General features: G+C 39.4%; 1 protein-coding gene across 4 annotated transcripts in view; it reads left to right on the forward strand.

The window, feature by feature from the left end:
- Window positions 1–661: 661 nt before the first annotated feature.
- Window positions 662–19,408, forward strand: part of LOC113057694 (PH and SEC7 domain-containing protein 2-like) — a 43,128-nt gene continuing 24,381 nt past the window's right edge. The window contains exons 1-5 of one of the 4 annotated variants that reach the window (XM_026225173.1): window positions 662–3,045; window positions 3,455–3,685; window positions 4,596–4,885; window positions 13,527–13,978; window positions 14,952–15,659. In XM_026225173.1, coding sequence (XP_026080958.1) covers window positions 13,611–13,978; window positions 14,952–15,659 — 1,076 coding nt within the window. In that variant the 5' untranslated portion in view covers window positions 662–3,045; window positions 3,455–3,685; window positions 4,596–4,885; window positions 13,527–13,610. Of the gene's footprint in view, window positions 3,046–3,204; window positions 3,686–4,062; window positions 4,886–6,274; window positions 6,564–13,526; window positions 13,979–14,951; window positions 15,660–19,408 lie in introns of those variants that run through there. The other 3 variants (XM_026225172.1, XM_026225171.1, XM_026225174.1) reach the window with 3 other exon arrangements.

The raw sequence follows: 19,408 nt of genomic DNA on the forward strand, positions 1-19,408 counted from the left end.
CACACCCTATATGCCCCCTCCTCCACTGCATCATAGTGCCAACCTGACAGCTCGTGCACTCAGCTATATCCATGTGTGTGTGTGTGAGAGTAGCGCCTTCAACCACCAGCTGGCAAGGTCAACATTCACCAGTTAATCTCTCTCTCTGTCTTTCTTTCTGTTTGCTCTCCCTCCCTCTGTTTCTTTCTGTGTATGTTTGTATTACTCTGCAGTTTCACTAGAACAAGAGTTTATGTCTCCTGTGTTCCAGTCTGGGTCCTCTGTTCTTTCTCTGAGTGACAGGCAGGAACAAAATGAATCTGAATCTTTTTCATATGTTTGCACTGATTTTAGGGGACCTGAATTCTGCAGACTCATTGGTTGCTGCTTTATCAGTAATTAAAAATATTTATGTATGAATGTGATAGCAGAGCTTAATTTTCAGCGTCTTCATTGTCACATCTTTCAGAAATCATTCTAATATGCTGATTTGCAGCTCAGTAAATATTTTTTATTATAATCAATGAAGAAAATGCTCAAAGTTGTTGTGCAAACTGTAATGCATTAATTTAAAAAGAACCGCATTTATTTGAATTCAAATATAAAGCTTAACTGTCACCTTTGATCAGTTTAATGTGTCTTTGCAGCATAAAATTATTCATTTCTTTTGAATGGTATATAAACTAACTTCATTTTTTGAAGAGAATGTGACTGGTGATTACCTGTGCAAAAGTTGCTGCCACATTGCTAAGGCCTTGCCAGGTTCCTGTTATGTGGTTTCTGGATGTACGGGGCAGTTGCTTATGTTGCAAATTAAAGGTTTAGAATTTCAAAAAGGTATGAATGTTAGTTAGATATCTAGATTAATAAGTAGGTGGACAGATGGATAGATAGATGCTTTCTAATAGACTGCCACTTATAGAAATTTTGCGTTTATTATAATTAATATATTAACTTAACGTATTAGCATTTGTGGTAAAAGAACACTTCATTTACGAGAAAGTGATGTCCGCATTGAATTTCTTTGCATTCATGTTTAGTAAATTCCTCTTCCTGTCATTCCAGTTCAAATTCCTGTGGGGTGTGGCCAACTGAAATCAAATTCAAGCCCAACTCATGAATTAAATTTGAGCCAATTCTTCAGTTCTGAACCTTGCACAACCCTGTTACTGGCTCATATCAGAATAATCCACATGCAGTTCTAGATATGACCCGGGTGATAGTGATGCTTGCCTTTGCAAGAGCTGCTAATTGCCTTATTTCATAACCTGGACCAAGCATTGCAATATCAATTCAGCTCAGCCAGTAATAAGTGTTTGTATTTGTGTGTGAGTGATAATGGATGTGTTAATGACCAAATAAACCTTCAACCATCATTCTCTCTCATACACATCAGGAGTGTGTGGTAATTAAATAGATAAGTCTGCATGTCAGATTTGCTTCTTGTCCCTCTTGATGCTAACCCGTGCTGACTAGCTCATTATTGGACAGCCATAATCGTGTCCCGCCGTCTGGTCAGCACTGGGAGTCACATGAACATTATTTTTATTTCTGGTTCCCATTGGATTTTCTGTTGTTTTTGTCAGTTTTCCGCACGAAAGGTGGAATCTGACATCTTTATGCGCTCTGTGTTTTGTGACATGATGTCACCATGTCGCAATACTGTGTAAATGTCACATTGTGCAAACCAACATGCTTTTGTTTCCCCTCTAACATGCACACATGGGCATCGCTTATGTAAGAATGTCTGTGGCAGCGATTGGTTGTGCTTTCAAATTTCATTTATTAATTTGTTAATTAATATTATTCTTCAAAATATATTGTGAAATATTATTATAATTTAAAACTAGATAAAGTACTCAATCAAACCTTGAAGCTGGCTTGAAGAAGCCTTGACTGAAAGTTTGAAGCATTTGTAAAATCTTTAAGTTTACAAGTTTAGATCAGATAGATGTTTCTAGTTTGTTAAGACAGCATGTTTCAAAAATGATCAGCATGTTGCTATCATGCCTTAGCATGTTTCTAGCTTGTTTTGTTTAACATGATTAGCATGTGATGTTGTTAACATGTTGTTGGCATGTTTTTAGAATATTAGCAGACAGCATGTGCAAATAAAGGGTGGCAACCGTGGGCTCAATGAAAGATGGTAGCAGACATCCACACAGACTATGCCATGGCTGCACAGTAATTTAATCCACATTTTTGCAGTATCTTTTTGTTTCAGCATAGTCAGCAGTCATGGTGATGCACACAAGTGCACAGAGGCATTTGTGCCATCTCAAACGTTCTTACACAGAAGGAAATCACACGGAACAAAGCAGAACAGTGAGTGATCAGATGGTATTGTATTTGCCTAATGAAAGTGTAGAGATTGCAGCAGTGGTGGCGAGATAAATGCTCAGGTCCTTTGTTTGGTCGCTTCGCTCTATTATGGCTAAACACTCTGACATTTAAGTATGACATTTCTGTCATTAGACGTCCTGGCAGTAATTTGCAGCAGATCAAGGAGGTGTTTAAAGCCATCAAATGCTACATTTCTCATCCAAAACTCGTTAAAAGTGTTTAATGAAATAAACGGCCTCAAACACCTCTAAGATTATAGGAGACATGAGCAGATTTGTCATACTTAATGGTGCTTGCTATGACAGTATTAACTATTGTTTATACTTTAAGGGTTAGAGTCTTTTCAGATAAATGATACATCAAATCATGTGGATTGTTCTGTGTGCTGTTATTTTAAACCATGGTGGCAGTGAGTTTTGCACCGGTAAGCACAACTTCTGTTTTCTTCAGATAATGTAAACATCTAGTCTTTAATAGATTGTGTAGTTAGAGATCTTACATGCGACTATAAAGCACACACACACTTCTTGGCAGAACTGCAGATATTATGGTCTTGTCAGGCTTTTCAGATATCAATGGATGACTGGTTCCTGTTCACTGGACGGACACTGTACAGCTGAACCAAAAGCGTCCCTCCATGAACCAACCTAAATGTCAGCGCAGCACCAGCAACCGTTCACCTTCAGCATCTCAACATCTCCCATATTCTCCTCTCCCTTAAAGGTATACGCCACCCCAAAATGAACATTTTGTCATTAATCACTTACCCCCATGTCGTTCCGAACCCCTAGGCTTTGTTCATCTTTGGAACACAATTTAAGATATTTTTTTACGATTATTAACTTGGCAGTCTATGGGACAGTCATAAGCCTTACAAAATATGTTAAATTGCGTTCCGAAGACGAACAAAGCTTTTACAAGTTCTAATGCCGTAATGCCATCGCATTGTAACTACATTTATCATTTTATCCATTTTGTACCCCCTCATTAACCTCTCTCCCGCTAACTCAGCTTCTTTTAACTGCCTCCCTCACCTGGCTGTCCCCATGGAGTTTACCCACAATGCTTTGTGCCTACACTGCAGTTCTCTGAATGCCGCCAGACATCTTTATATTCACCCTCTATCTTGCAGGCTCCTTCTGCCCATGTGTGCTTCTGTTTGGACAGTCCTGCTGGCCTCCAGCCAGTGTGTATAGTATGGTGAGAAAACAGCCCACTGGGAGCAGTGGACCAGGGTTCAGGAGAGGCCTCTGGGAAACTGGCCACGTCTCTTTCACTCTCATCCCTGGACCTGAAGACCTACAACTGACCAATCAGATGCAGTCTATGCTGTCCCCTGGCTCTTACTGTCTCCGCTTGCTAAGTATCCCTGAAGCTAGTCTCTCTCTCCTCTTCCCACGTCTCCCGTCTCAGTCACACTCTATTTTCTCCCTCCCTCTGTCCATCCATCATTCATTTCTTTCCATCACACCCTCTATCCATCATACATCTATCACTGAATCGGTCTACCCAAGCATTCCTCCCAGCCACCATTACATATCTTAATTATCTTTAAAGGAATAGCTTATATAAAAATATATTATTTAAATATGTATTTTGGTATTACTTTACAGTAAGATTTCATTTGATAACACTGGTTAAATATGTTAGTTAATCTGAATTAACAATGAACAGTACTTTTTTTTTAAGTGTAACTTTGAACCACATACTTTTTTTTTTCTTTTTTTTTTTTACGGAATAAACAGAATGGGAATAACTGCATTTTGATAGCATATTTAAACTGGTGTGAAAATGTTTCTCAAACAACAACAAATGCCATTTTATTGAAAATGATGTGTAATCATTTTCATAATCTGAACACAAACGTGAAATATATTTCAGCCCTTTGGATGAACAGAATTAGTCAATAACAATTACAAATTTCTGTTCATGCTGTACGCAAAGATATTTTATACAGTTGTATAAACTGTATTTCAAAATCACTTTTGTGTTACACTGAAATAATAATAATAAAAATAAAGGACACAAGGGTGAGTAAACAACAGAACATATATATATTTTTTAACATGCCTGCCTTATTATTTACAGATTCATTTCTAACTGCTCATTTCACACCTATCTTCCAATATGTCTATCCATCCACCCACCCATCCATCCATGGTGCAATAATTTCCATCTGTTTAAGCTCTATGACACCTTTCTTCCATTCTCACCCTTCCCCCCCCAAAAAAACACCTCTGTTTTGTCTCCTATCATCCCTCATTTCTGTATAGGACACTCACCTTCCTGTGACATTCCTAACACGGACACTCCTTCAGGATTCCTCCTGCAGTCGAACCGGGATGTCCCACCCACCCCCAGCCTGCCTCCACTGGACCCCATGGGATGAAAGGATGACCGAGGAAGAGGGTGGAAGTCTAATGAATAAGTGATTAAGATCGACAGTGTCTGGGGGTCTGCTGTTGTACTCATCCTGATCCCACAATATTAATTTCATCTCACTCAACTACACAAGCAGACCCCATAAACCCACCGTCAGGTCCCTGAAGTACCATTAGCACAGGTTGGTTTTTATTTTTTTCCTCTCTCTTTAATACTGGTTTCTTTTCCTGTTTCTCCTTGACTGAACATCAGGATGACAATGTGGGTATTTACTGGCTCATTTTTATGTTCTGGCGTAAAATGCAAATTACACACAAACAGGAGAAACAAGCCCATTAAAACCTAATATATGAGTTTATCAAAAACTGACAGCTCCAAGTGATCCGTTTTTATTGAGGTAGTGACGTTTCAACACCATTGCTCTTCCTCTGACTTAAACATGCACAGAGCTACACGATCATGCTTAATGTATTTTCAGGCTAGTTAGTGTAAGACTATAAGAGCGCCTTTAGCTGGGACTTTTTCACAGTATAGCATGGTCTCTCATACCTTATTGCTTAAGGCTGTCAGATGATTTAATTTATAGATCCATTAATACTTTATTTTGAAGTGCAGACGATCACTCTTAGTCACAGATAGAATATCAGATGTTTTCTATCTATCTATCACAAAAGGTTTTTTTTAAACAACATTGTATGCAAATGCCTCTTTTTGTAGAAAGAGAACGTGAGAACAGGGCTAGTTGTCACACTATATATATTTTTGGCCATCTTGGTAACTGTAAGTAAACCTTTAAATAATTCAATTAGATGCATTATTCAAAACTTTTTAAATTATGCAAATTTTTATGAATATTCCAATATCATCATATATTTGTGAAAGAAGTTTGGTACACAATAGAATAAAAGGGTAACATCACAGGATAGTAACAATCTTACTTTTAATGGCCATGTTAAAACTCAAACTCCATGAGTCCGTAAAAGTCCATAAAAATAATGTATGGTGTAGGAATTGTCTGTACTGATTTTTCACAGATTTCTCCATGTTTTGAATTGCAATTTAGCAGAGCTGTTTTTCACAAAGTATTGTGTTGTGTTTTAGAGTAAAATAATAAAAAGAATAAACTTACCAGTAGCTGTTTAGTTTTTCTTCCTTTTACAGTGTAATTCTTTTCAATATTGTACTGGACTTCTTGGGTTAGATCCCAGTTCAAATTCGGCAGGTATACCTACACCTGTCTAAAAATCAAGACATTTTATTTGAGGAAACATTCAAGATTTTTTATTAACTATCAAAGAGTTCATTACTATTATTGTTGTTGTTGTTGCAGATCACCTGTTCACATTCCAGTGCCCTAAATTTAGTTGAAATGAAAGCAAGCATTGTTTTAAAATGCCTTTTTTTACTGTGTCATATTGATTTTGAATTGTCATGATGGCTTATACAAGACCAATGAGTCTGAACATTCTCTTAGAACCCCCCAGTGCGCGTTAGTTGTGCTTTATAATGTATTATTGATGTGGAAAGACTGTGAGAAACATAAACAGTCTGAACTGCTGGTCGTCCAGCGCGTCGCGGGGGCACGAGACTGCCGCCGCAGCTCGTGCGCTCACTCACACACACAACCGAGCTCTTGCGCGCAGCCGGTCGGTCTGTCGGTCGCTGTGCGCTGTCCACGCGGTGGCGAGAAGAAACGGCAGGTGTCAGACTCGGTTCTGTTAATGCCTTTTACACAGCTTCTACCTTAAGACCAGCAAATCGATCCGCTTGGATGATATAGGGAGACAAGTGGCGCGCGCTGCCACAATCGCTTCATTTGCCAGAGGGATTTGTATTGCCATTTTATAATTTTTTTAGTGGTGAGTATCTTATATAATTTATATTCATCTGGGACGTTTATAATTGGGTTAACGCATGCTATGCATCGCAAACGGATGGTATGCCCACGTCGATGCTTTTGCTCTTTGATGAACATTTAAAGCTTCCACTTTAAGTTGCATGTGTTTGCAATGCCGGCAGTTATTTTCTCTGTAGTATGCATTAAAATGCAACGTGTTCTTAGGTTAAATATATGGCCTGGGTGGTTTTAAATGCTAGAGAGAGAGAGAGAGACCCCTTCTTTTTTATATGGAGGACGAGTTGCTCTTGAAAAGCTTCTGGGGTCTATTTTGGAAGGAAGAAAGCACCAGCCGAAGCCTTTTGAGAGAGCGCAGTGTCTCCCAGCCATCCTGTTGTCATGGTTACTGCACTTGGAGACTGGGGATAACATGGCTGCGATTCAGGCTCTCTCTCTCTCTCTCTCTCTCTCTCTCTCTGTGTGTGTGTGTGTGTGTTTTACTCCACGGTGCCTTAAACACAAGGAACCACTGTATGTGTTAGACACAGGCTGTATTTAAGGCAAAACCTGAGCTGATGCTTCAAACAGATGCAGAGTATCTTACATTAATACCAGCCTTATGCATAGTCTATGGTTGCAAATGATGATGCATCTTAAATGCAAGCAGTTTTATGTCTGACGATGCAATGCAATGCAGTGCAATAGCATTGCACACTGATCTACTGTTAGCCCAACTATCATGATGAAACAGTGGGAATACAGGCGTTAGACAACCAGACATCCCAGTGCCAGACGAGAAACAAGATGCCCTATATGATTACTTGTCCTTTTCTCTACCTGTTAAAAAGGTGTGTGCGTGTAAGCCTGAAACTGGATGCCTTTATTGAGATTCATATCCCTCGGATGATTTAAGTGTAGACGTAATTGATACGGTGACGTGATACAATAGGACGTCTGACCTTGACAGCAGTGGAGGTGACAGAACGAGGTGATTTAAATCACATTTACACACGGCTCAGTTGTTCACACTCGTTAACTCGGTGGTGGTCTCCTTCACAGTACCCCTGACATGTCAGGAAATAAACCCAGTCTACACTTACAAAGTCATCTTGAAGCTTCTATCTTGATGTCCCGTAACCCGTTATGCACGAAAGGCAGCATTACGCAGCCGACTATATGTTGGTAAGGTAGACAGCATCGATATATTTAGCACACTGCAGCTCCGGAGAGAGTTAAATTTGTGCTGATCGTTTGTAATGGTCAGTCTTTGTGTGTGTGCGCCTGTTTGTCTGTGTGCGCATGATTGCGTGTGTGGCGGTGTCATGTCACGTCTAAAGAGGGTTAGTGGGTCACGTCCGGTATCCAAACTGCATAGAAATGGAGAAGTGGTTGAAGTGTTTGTTTGTGATATAATGGCTAACTTTTGTGTTCACAGCCCCAGACAGATAGATTGGCTAAAAACACTGAACAAAATTGTAAATGCAACACTTTTGTTTTTGCCCCCATTTTTCATGAGCGGAACTCAAGGATATAAGACTTTTTCTATGTACACAAAAGGACTATTTCTCTCAAATATTGTTCACAAATCTGTCTAAATCTGTGTTGGTGAGCACTTCTCCTTTACCGAGATAATCCATCCACCTCACAGGTGTGGCATATCAAGATGCTGATTAGACAGCATAATAATTGCACAGGTGTGCCTTAGGCTGGCCACAATAAAAGGCCACTCGAAAATGTGCAGTTTTATCACACAACACAATGCCACAGATTTTGCAAGTTTTGAGTGAGCGTGCAATTGACATGCTGACTGCAGGAATGTCCACCAGAGCTGTTGCCTGTGAATTGAATGTTCATTTCTCTACCACAGGGCTGCCCAACCCTGCTCCTGGCGATCGACTGTCCTGCAAAGTTTGGCTCCAACCCTAATCAAACACACCTGCCTTTAATTTTTAAGTGAGCCTCAATAACTTAATTAGTTGCTTCAGGTGTGTTTGATTAGGATTGGAGATAAACTTTGCAGGACAGTGGATCGCCAGGAGCAGGGTTGGGCAGCCCTGCTCTACCATAACCCATCTCCAAAGGCGTTTCAGAGAATTTGGCAGTACATCAAACCGGCCTCACAACCACAGACCGTGTATAACTACACTAGCCCAGGACCTCCACATCCAGCATCTTCACCTCCAAGATCATCTGAGACAAGCCTCCCGGACAGCTGCTGTAATAATCGGTTTGCATAACCAAAGAATTACTCCAAAAACATGTATGTATGACGTTGTGTGGGTGAGTGGTTTGCTGATGTCAACATTGTGGATCGAGGTTATGCTAGGGCTGCTCGATTATGGCAAAAATCATAATCACAGTTGGCATTGTAATCACGATTATTTAACACGATTATGAGGGGGCCATATGACCAAAACTTCAGACCCCCCAATACAGTAAAACTGCACATTTTCGAGTGGCCTTTTACTGTGGCCAGCCTAAGGTACACCTATGAAATAATCATGCTGTCTAATGAGAATCTTGATATGCCACACCTGTGAGATGGATGAATTATCTCGTCAAAGAGATCTTGACCACGAGATCTTGTCACACCCCATTTTATATATATATATATATATATATATATGTATATATATATATATATTTATATATTAATTAATTAATTGAGAACTGGTTGCAGGACCTAAGATAAAGGTCTTATCTTTTCATTGTATTTATGAATATATGTGTTTCACATTTAAGACAAAAACTGCTAATTATGCAGGAGATTTTGTGAAAGGCTGCGAGTTTGTGATGCTTTTTATTGCATTCCTCCCAAATGTTTCTCATATGGTAAAGTAAATTTCACCATTGGCAGTCATTTTTAAAGGTCTGAACAGGTAGAAAGAGCTGTCTATGGCAATAACTGCATATTTATTTATTTATTTATTTTTTTGTGATTGCAGCACTCTGTTCTCCTCTCTGCCTCTTTGCACATTTTGTCAGGCCCCTGCTGTGGCCAACCCATGATCCCTGAGGAAATACTGCTTTAAAGTAATCCAATCAATAAAGATGTGAGATTAAGCAGAAGCTGTTGGAAGATACTTGCAGAAAAACCAACACATAAAAATGAGCAAATTTCCCCTCAAAATATCACAGGGCAGAAAAAAGGTGGAGGCAGATCTCTCTGAAAGCATGTTGAAGGGATTTTGTAGGTGGCAGTGATTGAGTAGAGGATTGATGATTTGAAGATAAGGCATTTCTTTGAGTTTATCAGTGACTGTGTGTGTGTTTGTTAAGAGGCCAGTAGCCATATGAGTGCCAGTGTGTGTGTGTTAAGAGTGAAGGTGACGGACAAGTCCAGGGAAAGTAATTAAACAGAATCGATCGCCCTGAAGACCCTACTGTTCTGCTGACAATACTGGAAGTCTCTCAGTCAATCAGTCAAGTGAACACACACAAACACATCTAAATGAGACACGGTATCTGGCAGTTACAGAACGCAGAGGCTCTGAGGAATAGCCAACATGACAACAGGCATCACTGCTTCACAGCAGCTGGACCTGATCATGTGTTTGTGTGTGAGGGAATCATGCATGTGAGTCTTGATGTGCTTTCCATGTGAAAAGATCATCTGCAGCTGGGATGGACCTTGGGTACTGAGCACCCATGCAGAATGTCAAACATTAACCACGTGTGTTTGAATGAGGAGCTGAGGTCAAAGGTAACTTTCTGAGAGTGTCTTTTGCTAAATGTCACATCGAAATGGTCTGTGTGGTGCGAGACGGTGTGTTTTTAAAATTCCCATGTCGCAAGTGCCGAGGTAAAGGTTACGATAATGTAGGAAACTGCACACAATTCACTCACTGTTGACCTGATTCAATCAAAATTATGTGTAACTGGTACGATTAAGATGAAGTGGTGTCTATTCTGTCAAACAGCACTGAATATAGACATGACGAGATTTGATTTGTTGCCTAATGTAATGGCAGTTTGGGCCATCGAGCTTTAATGTAATGGAAACTTGTGTTTGACTGCGGTTTGATTTAATCAAATGTCCGGCATTAGAAAGCTTAAAACAGCACCGTCTGAGTCAGAGCTGCGTAAGAAAGTGGTTGAGCTTCACATTTAACTCAGAGGATGCTGGACTGTTTCTCTGCCAAAGAAAGGGATTTTCTGTATATGTACGTATGCTGTTTATATTCTAGCCTGTGTTTGTGTGTCTGTCCATTTGGTTTTATCTGGTAAACATGTCATGATGTACCAAGTAGCATCTGTCCTGTTCACTGGGTTTATTGAAGAGCCCAAGAGAAAACACACTGAATATGATTTTAAAAGACACACTTCAATGTACTTCTCAGTTAATATGCAGCGACAACTGTACTCTATATATCATTCAAAAGATCGAACTTGACATTAAAAATGTTTATAAAATTATAAAAGACTTTAAATAAATGTTGTTCTTCTAAACTTTCTATTCATCAGAGAATCCTGAAAAAGATTTATCTCGGTTTCCACAAAAAAATAATCAGCACAGCTGTTCTCATGTTAATAAGAATCATAAGACACTGAAGACTGGAGTAATGATGCTGGAAATCCAGCTTTGTCATCACAGAAATAAATTACTTTTAAAATACATTTACATTTATTCATTTATTATTAATTTAATAATAATATTTCACAATATTGCAGTTTTTACTGTATTTTTTAAATAAATGTAGCCTTGCTCAGCATAAGAGACGTGGTTTAAAAGTTTTGGGCGGGGCTATTTGTTGGATCGACCAATCCAGAACACTCTAGTGGAGGTAGTATTCTGGAAAGCTGTGTGAATTGTTTTGTCATTATTTTGCTTTTTTTTCCGGTGATGCTAGTAGCAGATTTCAGCTTCAAAGTCAATGTGAAAATGAAATAGACTAGTTTTTTTTTCTAACAACACATTCCTGATCTTATTATGCCAGATGTCTTAAGGCACATTATTCTAAATGAAGAATGTCCACAAAATGTCCATTTATTTGTAATCTTTCATCAAAATGTAATAACTTTCTCCACTTCGCTCATGAACTTTTCATTTTTGCATCTGTCACGTGACAAATGAGTGAAAGATTTGGATCAGAAAACGCAGCAGGGGTTTCATCATAATTAGTCTTTGGATGCATTACAGTGATACTATTAAAATATAATATTTAAATTTAACTCAGCTCAAATGAATAAAATGACTTGAGGAAAGACTAGTCTATTTTGTTGAATGAGATTCTAAGATCCAAGCGATTAAAAGGATCCAGTCTTTCCATCGCTAAGCGGTCTATTGATTAATGTTCGGCAGATGCTATTCTGCCCACTTTTCACAATGCAGTTAACATCTAATGGATAAAGTGAAGTCTTGTCCATTTGTATTGACTGAATATCCTGTTGCACTTGGAAATATGTGACAATACAGAAGTAAAATGGGTTGGTGAATACTGCTTTAATGTGCCACTGAACATCTGTCCTGTCCAGTGATGCTGTCTGAGTTTAGGAAAGATTAACCAGAGCAGCTGTTAGAAATCAGAGCAGCATTTAAAATTAGACTCAGACTGACCCTTAAATTCACCCTCAGCGGATGGTTCTGGTCTGTGTGTTGTATTGCCTCTAGCTTGTAAAACATCAGTGGTGCATCAGGTTTGCTGAGTCAAAGATAATGCATTCTATCCGGCCTGTACTTCTGCAGGGCTGATAAAACACAAAGATGACGGCAGATAATGGAGTCTGAATTGCTGTTTAAACTTTAAGATCCTGCCACCTGACTACTTCAGTCTTCGGAATGCTGAACATCATCTATAATGTGCAGCGAGCTGTGGTCTTATATGCAGGCCTGACACATTTGCTCCTCTTGTCTGATTCGATGGACTGCAGTATTCAGCAAATGGGAAAGTAACATCCCAAATGAAATCTCTAGATGGTTTCTGTTGTTTCTCTTAGACAGTAATGAGATTAAATGAAGAGCAAAAGTGAAAGAAGTCTCTTGCAAATCAAATGCGTCTCCTGAGCTAAAGACCCCTGTAATCACACACGAGTCTATTCTACACTCTTAAAAATAAAGTTTATTTATTGGGAACTATGTTTCTATGAAGAACCTTTATAATCCATGGAACCTTTTCATTCCACAAAACCCCAAATTGATTCTTCCTTGGAATCACTGCAAAAGCCCCCTTTTCGAACCTTTGTTTTTAAGAGCGTGTCAAAAGAAATATCTATCTCTAAGATTTCAGATTACTAAATCAAATGTCAGTCAAAAGCTGCATCTCATTTCAGAGTCAGCATCCTGTTGATGTCACATTTGTAGGCTGCATGAGTTATCAATAATGTATTATTTAAGGAAAGTATACTGTAATTAACTGTAAGTAACTCTTCATAGTAAGGTTTAAAATATAGTAATTACACTTACATTGAAATCTAACAGTTATTTTGTGTCCACCTCGATGCTGCATGTGGTCGATATATGTGACCTCCTGAGGATACTGCTAGACTTATTTTGCATCAAATTCATCAAAGAAAAAAAACATTTGTATCCACTTTCATTTTTTTTCCAACCAGTAGTGATGCAACAAATTGACAACCAGTCTGTCTGTCCATAACCTTAGATACTTGGTTGACAAAAGATCTTTGATGCTTAATGTACAGGGGTGGGATTTTGAACCGATGAGATTTCACAGTGGGTGTGGCTATCATGAGTCACACTTTGTTTAATTTGTTCATTTGTTTTATATATATATAAGTTATATATAAGTTGATACGTTGATAATTGTGTAAAACATACCTGAAAACTCCCGTAACTGAGCTATGAACTTTTTTAGGATTTTTTTTTCCTGGAAACAAATGGGCTTTTCATGCATTCTTGTTATTTACATATTAATGAGAATAGATTATGAAAAGACAGTTTTCTTCTCATTAGGTCACTGTCCTTTATTATTCAGGGCTCACCTTTATCCAAAATCTCATTGCTGTGTCTCACATTCTTTCTTAATAGGTGTGAACTCTACCCCCCTCCCTTGTTCCTGACCCTGACCTTGTGACCCCGGGCTGCCAGGACACCGTGACTGAGGAGGCCACCATGAGTCAGGAGGGGCAGCATGACCCCCTCCACCCAGACACATCACCTCCAGATACACCCCCAGCACCTGGAGAGGAGGAGGCCGACGGATCTATGGCGAGAGAGCTGGAGCCCTGCAATGGGACAAAGACAGAGGAGGAGCAGCAAGGTGAAGCAGAAGATGGAGATACAGAGAGTAACAGAAACACACAGTCCAGTGCAGAGGAGAAGGTGACATTAGAAGAGGAAGGTAGAAACCGTGAGATTGAGAGCAGCTGCTTAGATCCTGTAACAGAAAATGGTAATAGGGACATCAGTGAAGGTGAAGACACACAGCTGCTGCCTCAAAGCCCAGAAAACGACTCAACCAAGTCCCTGTGTGCTCTAAGGTTAGTAAAATAAGATATACATTTACATTTTAAAAGTTTTGAGCAAGACACTTAACCCCTAGTTGCTCCAGCGGCGTGCGACCTCTGACATATATAGCAATTGTAAGTTGCTTTGGATAAAAGCGTCAGCTAAATGAATAAATGTAAATGTAAATGTAATTCGCATCAGCCTCTGAATCAGCATTTATAGTCAAAAATAAATTGTGTGCTCTTCAGAATGGAATTGGAATCCTGAACTTAAACTGAATTTAAATTGAGGAAGCAAACAGGAAGCAGAATTGCAGTTTGAATGTAAGAAAGTGAAATTAAAACGTATTTAAAATCAAAGAAATGTACATTAATCTAGCATTTAAATATTTATTTTTATTTCTATTAATTCAACTCTAATTTACTGTTTGACTTCTTTGCCCAATTGGATTCAAAATCCGACCCTTGAAAGAAAGCCAGTTGTGAATTTTTCACTGGTCAAAAGCGCATAACAAATAAAATTGACTTCCAAAACACACATCCTAATGATCTTGCAACTTGAACAGACCCAAAAAGGTCAATAACCCCCCTTGAAAGATAAGGCTTTCAGCTTTTCACAGTGAAATGAATTTCACAATTCCTTGCTTGTCATGTCTTACAAAATATTTTGAATACGAAACACGTGTATTACAGATTTTAACTGTGCAATTTTAAGTGTCAGGCTTCACAATAGTGTGGCAGCATGTTACAATGAGGGTGGGGAGATATTTTGGGCACCATACATGGCAGGGGAGCTGTTCTGAATGATGCTTCTCTCTGCTGGGACTCCTCCGCTGCGGTAGCGATGACAGCAGCCCAAATAAAGATAGGAACACATGCATTGCATGCCAGCCAGGCTAAGAGTCTTTGTGTGTAGTCATAAGCAAGACCTATTCAGCCAGGTGTTTCTGTGTGATGTAACTTTTACCAGACCGGAATACATTACCTGGCATCTTTGTTACCGCAGGTTTGAGAACGGGACCGTAGATGACAGCGAAGGGCAGGAGGATGAGGAGGGGGTCCTGGAGGAGCCTTCAGCACAGGGGAACCTAGACGCCTTCAGCTCCACGTTTGAGCTCTCTGTAGAAGATGCAGATGCTGAGATAGAGAACGAGGACGGCGGAGAGGAAAGGCAGACCCGAAATCAGGACAGTTTCAGCTCTACATTTGAGAGCATTGTGGAGCAGGTCGCCAAGACAATGGCTGTGGAGGAGGAAGAGGACGACGGTGAGGAAGAGTACGACAGGACGAAAGAGACCCAGGATGGCTTCAGCTCCACGTTTGAACGCATCGTCGAGTCAGAGCTTCTAAGAGGCGGGACTTGCTACAGCAGTCTGGATTCACTAGACGTGTTATCGCTCACTGATGAGACGGACAGCTGCGTCAGCTTTGAGGCACCCCTCACCCCTCTCATCCAGCAGAGGGCCCTAGTAGGCCCTGAACCTCCAGAACTGGAGCTGGAGACCGTGCAGGAAGGGGCTGAGAGTGAGGCTGAGCTAGGGACGGAGATGGCAAGGGATGAAGCCAGCTCTGCAAGTCCACTACGGACCACTATTCCAGGAAGCAGGTCGGAAAATATCTTGAGCCAGCCGGCACAATGGAGCATCCATAATGGATTCCACATTGAGCTGCCAGGGAATGGAGAGAATGGAGGAACAATGCCAAACTCTATCAGGTAAGGGTGCAACTAAATCTCGTTTTCGATCTGCCCAGTAGATGGCATGCAGCACTAGTTAATAACATGGTCTTTAACTAGTGAGCAGCAAGTCTCATGCTTCATGATTTCATCCCAGCATAGACAATGGTTCCTCTGGATTGGAGTCAAGATTCAATCCGCAGTCAATGACTGTTTGCTAATTGTTACTCTGAACAGAAATGTATAGAAATGATCAACCTAGGCTCAATTCAAAAACATTATTACAAAAATGTACCAACACACACAATTCCAAATGAAATAGTGATATGAAACAATAGTAGCAGTAAAATAACATCAACTTGCATTCCTTTTTGCACAATTCATGATTACTGGCCAGATAATTGATAAACAAAGAGGTTTTTCTTTGTTTTTTTATGCAGTTTCTTGCACAATACTACAGTGTTTGTAATGATCACAAAACACTTTTACCATTGTGCATGATTTGTAAATGAATACATTATGACATTTGCATCACGTAACTATCTCTAAATGTATGGCTTTTTGGATGTAGTGAACTTGCTTGGTAGCGCACCTGGTACAGCGCTGCACTTGTGATGCAGAGCACCCAGGCACAAGTCCCGTGAAACACAAGTCACTTGTAGAAGTAAGCAGATGTGTTTTATCTTGCATTTGCTTTTACATTTTAGAGCCACTCACCGGGAATTTAAGTTACGAATTTCCATGATACATTCAACAGCAAACATTGTCAGAATTCATCTGTTCTGGATAAAACTGCAAGTGCTTTTAGTGCAACTCACTGGACATTTCCCTTTGAAAGTGTCGCAAAACGTGCAAGGAGCATCGTAAGATTAGTATTTTTGCAGAAATGTTTCCACAGGCACATTTTCCAGTGAGCCTGGGTTGCAAATGAGACCATTTAGGAGGGTAGCCTATCGTGTCCATTTTAAAGAGAGTATTACACTGTGATCTAGCCAACTGGAAACTTCTTTATATTGCACAGATCTCTGCCAGGATCTAAGATTAAAGATTTCCACCTCTGGGAGCCAATGAAGGATAGGTCTAATATTGCTGCCGTCTCTCTCGCCCTCTCTCTCTACGTGCAACTGGACTGCATGCAGCAAGCAGATGTTGTCGTTTTTTTCTCTCCAGTTTTAAATGACTAGCAGCTTCCTGTCCCCCAGTCTGCCTGAATGAGGCATTGTTTTTAGGGAGTGACATCATTGCCTTTGGCTTCCCTCTTTCACGACAGAGCCTTGCTCTAGTTTTCAAGCACACTGTGCTTTATCCAACTACCACTTGTCTATACGTCCATTAGTGTCCTTCTGTATCTATGCAGTTAGTTTTCATTCACTGACAGTCAATGCTACATTTTGTTGCGTCCAGTTGATGTCCATATTGCACACTATTCATTAAAACTCCTCTCTTTCAGCAGTAGTGGCTAACTTTATTAGCCTGTGGTCTACTAGAGGCTGGTAATGCTACACTAGCCACATGTGTTCTTCATTTGTAGTTCTTTAGAGTTGCATGGTGGTTGAATATGGTTGATAAAATCATCACAGCGAATAGAACAAGTGCTGCACTGTGTCTACAGTTGCCAACAGAAGGAAAAGAGCATATGCTGGTAATTAGCAAATCCAGTCTCACAAGCATCATGATTGCAAAGGGAGTTAATTAAAACATAGTCTGTTTGCATGAGTTTTGTGCTAGACAAAAAATCCTACCCTAATCTATTTCATCATATTTTATACATTATCATTTGTGGACCAGATGCGTAATTTTTTTCAAACAGGAAGGTGTTGTGGGAAATATAGAAAGCGTCTTTATTTAAATAACCAACAGCCTTTAGCTTACGTTGCAGCTATGCACCTTGATTTGCTACTTGCAATTTCTAATCTCTAGGGGTGGTGTTAGCGCAGTGGATAAGACAAACGTCTGTGGTGTGGGAGACCCGGGTTCGAATCCGCTGTGAGGCACCAATGTGTCCCTGAGCAAGACACTCAACCCCTAGTTGCTCCAGAGGCGTGCGACCTCTGACATATATAGAAATTGTAAGTCGCTTCAGCTAAACGAATAAATTAAATTAGTCAAAGGGAGATGATGTTTGCATTCAGGAGGGTGTTTATGTGAAAAAAAATTATCAATATCTCTTATGCATTTTTAAGTGAATGCTAGCTCGAGGCCTCACTTACAGGACCAAAACCACCGTCAACATTGAAGGGCACATGTCACTTCAATATTCACATTTTCAGTCAACTGATATGAGTTTTCATTTCTTGAATTAATATATTTTTAATTAATCCTAATCCCGAATATGCACTTTAGTTACACTGATGATTACAGACCATCGTTGACTATTAGATTAGTGTTTAATGGAAATCCCTGTTTACCTAAAACTTGGATATAGCTGTGCATTGGAGAGGAATTGCAAGCGAGTCCCAAACCATTCATCAACAAATCCCTCAGTTGTTCAAAGCATTATTTGTTGAGCATGAGTGAGAGTGCAAGTCAATGCATGCTTTTATGTACAATAGCAATGATTTTCTATTAGGAATTCACACAGCTGAAACTTATAACACTCTCTCCTGCCATCTTAAGAGCAATCTATTCATTTTCAGAAGGCCCATGTTTCATTATCTCTCCACTGAGACTGAACTGAGTTTAGACTTGATTAGGTGATTGATCTGTCAGCTCTGACTGCCTTAGAAAAGGTCAATATGTGACATGAAATCTGATGCATTTTTATTAATTGTACCACATGCAGTCACTACACACACATAGACACACACGCGCGCGCAAACTTCCTGCCTGGTTCCGCTCCATCCTGGTTGTGTGTGTAAGATCAGCGGATGAGTGCTGTCTAGCTGATGATTATCCCTACAGGATGCAGGAGAGCTATACACACATACAGACAGTCTCTCTCTTTCTGACACATACATACTGGCTGAAATAAACATTGCACACAAACACATGCATACTTTCGTACAACAAAGAGAAAGGATTACTGTAAAAAAAAAAAAACTTGGCCTTTTCTTTTTTTCAAAGGCATTTTGCTTGTGTGAAATCAATACTATTTACTCAATTACTCTTGGAGGTATTGACGTTCACATCCCTTGAAATGAAATATAGATCCTCTAGTTGTGGAAAATCAAACCAAGTTGTACTGCAAATACACTGCAAAAAAAAAAAAAAAGATAAACACATTTTCTTAATCACCATCTTTATCTTGTGCTCCAGTAATATATCTATACCTCTTTTAAATAAGAAAACATTTGAAGTGAAAGGGCATATACGTGCATATTTATCAATTTATTTTTAATGAATTTCATTATTTCCATATGTATCTTTTGATATATATATCTCAAATAATTGCATTTTGATAGTGTATTTTCAAAAATGTTTTCATAACATTTAAACACTCAAAATGCAAAAATGCAATTGATCCTCCTTTGGAAGGTGTTGAGGTTTCATGTTGACCTAAAGCATCCTCATAAAATGTATTATTACATATTTAATTTTTTTGCTGTATAGGTAACAATCTTTTCATAAATCAGAGACCATTTAGGTGTTTAGCAGAATATATTACTTTTTAAAATGCATTACTTCAGGAGCATAAGACATTAAACAAAAGATAAGAAGAGAGAGAAATGTTATTAATAAGTGTGTGTGTATGTGTCAGAATACATCATGATGGGTCTTCACCATTCGCACTGTGCCGTGCTGTTAAATCCTCGCAAGACTGTATCACAGAGAAGTCTTTCTTTACTGGG

Source organism: Carassius auratus, chromosome 39 (assembly GCF_003368295.1).
Source record: "Carassius auratus strain Wakin chromosome 39, ASM336829v1, whole genome shotgun sequence".
Classification (NCBI taxonomy): Eukaryota; Metazoa; Chordata; class Actinopteri; order Cypriniformes; family Cyprinidae; genus Carassius; species Carassius auratus.